Here is a 6,000-nt window from a genome sequence, read left to right on the forward strand (position 1 = left end):
GCTTTTTGCATAAAAAACGTCATTTTTCAACCCCCATTTGACCCCCAGGGTGAAAATGAAAATTTCAAAACCTTACTGCACATCTACAGGACACCACCAACCATCTCCCAAAAGAAGATTAGGCTGCTGTGTAAAATGTAAGAGGAGTTTGAGAAAGAAGAGTGTGACAGACGGATGGACGGACAGACATGAGTAACAACAATATACCCGAACTTTCTTTAGAACGTGCGGGTATTAAAAAAAAAAGGAAGGATGAACCTGAAAGTAAAATCTCTCTCTCTCGTATCTTTACATTCTAAAATATGGAATTCAAAATAATTTTTAATGATTATGAAAAAAGTGAATAGTATATAATTTGTGAAAGAATTTTTAGAATGCTGCATTGGCAGTTCAAGTGATTTTTTTTTTACTTTTCATACTGATTGTAGAAGATTAATTAATAATTATAATAAAAAAAAAAAACCCAGGTAGAAATACTGATACATATATTCGACAGAAATAAAGGTTTAAACATTGAATTTTTTACATTTATGTCTCTTAATGTCAAGTTAAATCAATGGATGCATACAACTGCTTGATTTTCATGTGAATTTGCTGATTGTACGACTACCAAACTAGTAGTGAATGCTAAGGTTTTTTTGCATGTACTTTTTCTTCCTCCCATGTAGCAACTTAGTATCTTCATTGATAAGTGGTCTACACTATTTATATTATTTCTGCAAAATAAGAGTTTGATCATATACCATATGAACATCATAATATACTGACTCGACATTTTTATTTTTTTCACTTTTATTATTTACGATGAGGTAATCAGATAATGCTGAATTAGTTATCTGATATCATAGGTATTATTTGTGAATGCCTTTACTGTCAATACCTTTAATACCATATTATTTCACAGAGAAAATAACCGCTAAAATTATCGATCCGTATCTATGTTTGGCATTGAATAATTATTAAGTTCAAAGACAATGTACTTGTACTTGGATTTGTACCTGCGCATTTATAGCATACGTCAGAAATATAATAGTTTGCACAATCGACATATAGTTGTTTAATACTGTCAACGGTGAACCAAAGTCTACAATGAACGCCGCTGTTATGTTACGACTTTACATGTATGATAGTGAGCTGTTTGAATTAAATAATTTTTCATTTTCTATTTCTTTCTAGCTATCAAACCAACATAGCTATAATTTCAATTCTAAAGTTATTTTTATAAACAAACCATTTTCTTCTGTAATTTTCTTGCACGTTGGAACACAGAGGGTCACCGGAGGAAACGGTTATGTCCACGGTGTGACACGGTGCATCTTTGGTGTAATCACAATATATGCACACTGTGGAACTCTGTGTACACGGTGTAACATGGGGTATTTTCCACCGTGTGTTTTCCATGGTGGGGTGGAAATAACTCGTGAGCTGTACTGTATTAATTGGCTTAGAATCATCAAACTTAGTTGATGCATCTTGGGTCCTCAGAGAATGACAAGTGATAAGTAGGTCACCATGACCTACTCTCAGGTACTAATTAGCTTAGAATCATCTTGGGTTCATCTAAAATGTAGGTCATGATGACCTACCTTTGGAATTTCAAGGCTTTATCTAAATATACAGGATACTTAGAGGCTTCAAATAGAAGTGATAGGTTTTACAGTTTATCAGAAGAGTGATTCAAGGCCCTTGGGCCTCTTGTATATATTACCAATTTCTTGATTTGATTAAGAAAAAATTAAATATCTGAGCATTACCAAAAAAAAAAGGTAGGACCAATGTTTCCTTAAACACTACAAACTATTCATTTTATTTTCATTTATGTAGTTTATTACTTGAGTAATACACATAGTATAAAGTGTAGAAGTATGACTTCTCTGGTGACAGAGAAGACACGGTAAACGTTCATATTGTCATAGCAATGAGTTTCTACCAAACAAAAAGGATTGTATATGGTATATATCTTGTGGGCGCATTTGTATTTACCTCTTTTCAAATAAAGAAGACAATGACATATTTTATCCTCCCCCCCCCCCCTTTTCCTCTCTGTCATTTTTCTCTTATTGTTAACAAAGCAAGTTAATGTCTTTGATTCTAAATAAAATGACCTTGACCTTCATATTACAAACAACCCTTCATCATAAAAGTTTTCAAAATGCTAAGGCTTCATACTTACTACATAATGATGGTAATTAACATGTCTATTTTCAAGACCCCCCCCCCCCCCCTCCTTCGAAACAACGAGGTAGAATATGCAGATATAATTGATAGGGAAGATCTTAAAAATTTCATGAATAAAATTCAGTGCTGCTGATGTGATCTAATATTTTACTAGCGTTCATTCTTCTGTTTTTGTATAGAATTTATAATTATTATATTTAATACATGTATTTTTTTTTTTAAAGTAGCAATTGTCGGCTGAATTTATTAGCATTTTGCATTTTCTTGTGAATGTATTACTTGCATGTGAATAATTTCATTCAATGATATTTAGAATTATTGACACTTAATAAATATTATGGATTCTGTAGAGGATTACGCCAGGCGATGGGCCAGACATGAAAAAGAAGACCTCTACACTTTGTCAGAATGGATTAAATGTATCAGATGTATGTTAAAATAGCACATTAAAAGATTGAGGGGCAATATGAGAACCATCTATCCTTCTGTATTCAATAATCCAGAAGTGAAAAAAGAATTACTAGATAGATCAGTACGTACTGGTCCCTGCTGACAAAGCAGGTAACAACATTGTCTTTGTTTGTAAGGCTCATTATATTAAATGTATTTTAGAGGAACTTGTAAAATAGTAATGCTTAGTAATATGAGAATATAAGCTAGGGTGTATGAAGGACCCTTAACTTTGACTTCACTTTTCAGAAATTTCTGTTTAGCTCAGTTCAATGAAAATGTTCAAGGTAAAAATTTATCAAATCTTATATACTGGTAGTTATTGATGAGAGCTATTTAACTGTATCGGGATTTTTAAACCTTGACCTTTCCTTTAACCCTGACCTTGCTTTTCTCAATTTTTTTGTTAGTGCAGGTTCAAAGCTACATTTGCTGATACAATTTGGTGAGTGCTTTGATCTGCTTGAACATTTTTTGACTTTGTTCTTCATTTTAAACTTGATCTTACTTTTCTAAAATTTGCATTTAGCTTAGGTGTAGAGAAACCATTCAAGATATTTTTATGTAAGCTTATGCACAGATACATAATTGGCTGTCCATTTTTTTTTTACCTTGATCTTCCTCATGACCTTTGACTTTGCTATTTATTTTGTCAAAAAATCAGTTTTCAGAGACTTTTCAAGGCATTTCCTTTAAATTTCATTCACTAATACAAATTTTAATGTTGAATTATTAATGAACTCTGGGCAGGGCATTCTGTCCTATGCACATATTTCTAATGATTGGAAAAAAATAACAGTGAATTGTATGAGGGTGTACTAGTAGTCCAAGGGAGTAGCTCTGATTTTACAGGTAGTACTTAGATGGAAAAATAGTGCATTATCTGGGAAATAGAAATTTTATGGTACTGTAAACGTACTTTATTCCACAGGGTCATAATTCTGCAGAATCACAATTTCTGTTAAATCCGCCAGTACAAAATTACGCGGATATCTTGGATCGTCATTATATGTCTTCAATGAATCCAAGTACGCTGTGACAAATTTCCGCGGATAAATTGTGACTGCCTACATAGCGGAAATTAATCCCACATAGAAAAAAGTACATCTACAGTATTCATTTTATACAGAGTAAGAAAACTTTGCCCCCGTTTTATTTTCACTCTTTTGCCTTGGTTGCAAATGGGTCCATTTAAAATGCAGTAAATTAAAAGAAGACATTATTATTAATATAACACAGACCTGTTTACTCTTAAAATTTTGCCGTATTTTGTACAGATTTTGAGTCCAAAATACGTCTCACTTTTTGCTATTATGAAAATACGGAAATCTGTTCGTTTGGATTCTAGCAGTTAGAATCGTAATGATCTGCCTCAGTTTAATGCTTTTTAATCGCTAAAAAAGACAAGGATTTCAAACACTGAAGTGACGACTGTTTGCCAAAATGCGGTGGTTTAAAAAATGACGGAAATGTAATCAGAAATATAGTTGTTCTCTAGTAATATATGTAAAATTGATAGAAAGTGAAATCTCACTGGCAAATGCCAAATCTCACTGACAAATCTAATAAAAAATACTGAGAGACAACAATATGGGTAAACAGGTCAGATAACACAACTGGTTTTTAGCTCGCCTCAATGAAGTTGGGGGAGCTTATGTAATACCATCGGCATCAGCGTCCCAGGTTAAAATGTTTTTAGTGCAGTTCTCTTTTCAAGTACATCTGTGCCGCCATGACTTGCCGAGGGAGAGCTCCATATGAGTGAAAAATTCTCGAGAGGGACGTTAAACAACATACAAACAAAAACATCTGTGCCCTATATTAATCAGAGATGCATGGAGGATGCTTCTAGTATGTATCATTGTACCAGTCAAGGTTTCAGATGCTGCAATGTCAGGATGCACACTACTGGACTTGCTTAGGATGCTGGATCTGACCTACATTTTCCGGATGAGTGACCAGGTTAAAGTTTTTGGAGCAGGTCTCATTTCCAAGTAACTATAAGTCCTATGTCGACCAAACTTGCATGGATGATACATCTAAGGATGCACACTACTGGACTTGCTTCAGATGCTGGATCTGACCTACATTTTCCAGATGAGTGACCAGGTTAAAGTTTTTGGAGCAGGTCTCATTTCCAAGTAACTATAAGTCCTATGCTGACCAAACTTGCATGGATGATACATCTAAGGATGCACACTACTGGATTTGCTTCGGAAGCTGGATCTGGATTTTCCAGATGAGTGACCAGGTTAAAGTTTTTAGAGCAGGTCTAATTTCAAAGAATCTTTTAGCCCTATGTTGACCAAACTTGCATGGATGATACATCTAAAGATGCACACTACCAGGCTTGCTTCGGATGCTTTATCTGACTGACATTTTCCAGATGAGTGACCAGGTTAAAGTAAACTATAAGGGCTATCTGAACCAAACTTGCATGGATGATGCATCACAGGATTAACACTCTCAAACTTGCTTCAGATGCTGGATATGACTTACATTTTCTGGATGAGTGACTAGTTTAAAGTTTTTAGGTAAGTCCATTCCCAAGTAACTGCAAGCTCTATCGGACCAAAATTGCATAAATGTTACATCTAGGGATGCACACTACTAGATTATAAGTTTGGGACTTTGCCTTACTTAAAGACAAGATTCGTTGAGGTGAGCTCTGTAATCTTTGATTACTATGTTTTTTTTTATAACTGTATACAGTATTTTTTTTATTTTCCTAGGCCCTGCAGTAGAAGATGACTGATTCACATTGAAGACACAGTTACACAAAGTTAAAAAAAGGCTGCTCGTTATGCTGATTGTGTATTTATGTACACAAAAATATTTGTATGCAAGTATTAACATGCAACAAACATTAAAAAAGTCACAAATTCTTAAGATATTTTACTTTTTATCATATGGAAATAAACTTATGTTTACATGTTTTAAACAAAGAAGTTGCTTATGTGTAGATTGTGCTCTTTCTAATTTAATAAAGATTTAACTGAAATGTCCCTCTGATAAGAGAGATATTTTTCCAAGGAGATTATTCCAAGCTGTCCAATGAATTGTTTTACCAGAGTTCAAATATGAGGACTATTATACAGTCATTTCAAACAAATCTGAATTGTTATTATTGCAACTTTTGATTTCTATTTTCTTTTGCCAGTATTTTTGATAGTTTAATAATGAAAGTTGTCCTAAAACATTTGCACTCAGTTCTTTTAAACTGTTAAAATTGAGATTTTTTTCCTCCGATTTCCAAAAGTGAAATATCATTAAATCTTATTTGTCTGTCTGTCCATCTGTCACAAAAACTTTAACCTTGGTCATAACTTATGAATGAGAGGAGGTAGGGCTTTCATATTTCACATGTACATT

At 33.6% G+C, this 6,000-nt stretch overlaps 1 protein-coding gene across 1 annotated transcript in view; it reads left to right on the top strand.

The window, feature by feature from the left end:
* The window catches only part of LOC133206084 (PCNA-associated factor-like), an 85,664-nt gene extending 80,147 nt beyond the window's left edge, over positions 1-5,517 (top strand). Inside the window, exon 4 of the mRNA XM_061342017.1 lies at positions 5,361-5,517. Within this exon, the coding sequence (XP_061198001.1) occupies positions 5,361-5,383 (23 nt within the window). The 3' untranslated portion in view covers positions 5,384-5,517. The remainder of the gene's footprint in view (positions 1-5,360) is intronic.
* The last annotated feature ends 483 nt before the right edge of the window (positions 5,518-6,000 follow it).

The sequence above is a fragment of the Saccostrea echinata genome, unplaced genomic scaffold, assembly GCF_033153115.1.
Source record: "Saccostrea echinata isolate AGI-Se365-2 ecotype Australia unplaced genomic scaffold, CSIRO_AGI_Sech_v1 ptg000054l, whole genome shotgun sequence".
NCBI lineage: Eukaryota > Metazoa > Mollusca > Bivalvia > Ostreida > Ostreidae > Saccostrea > Saccostrea echinata.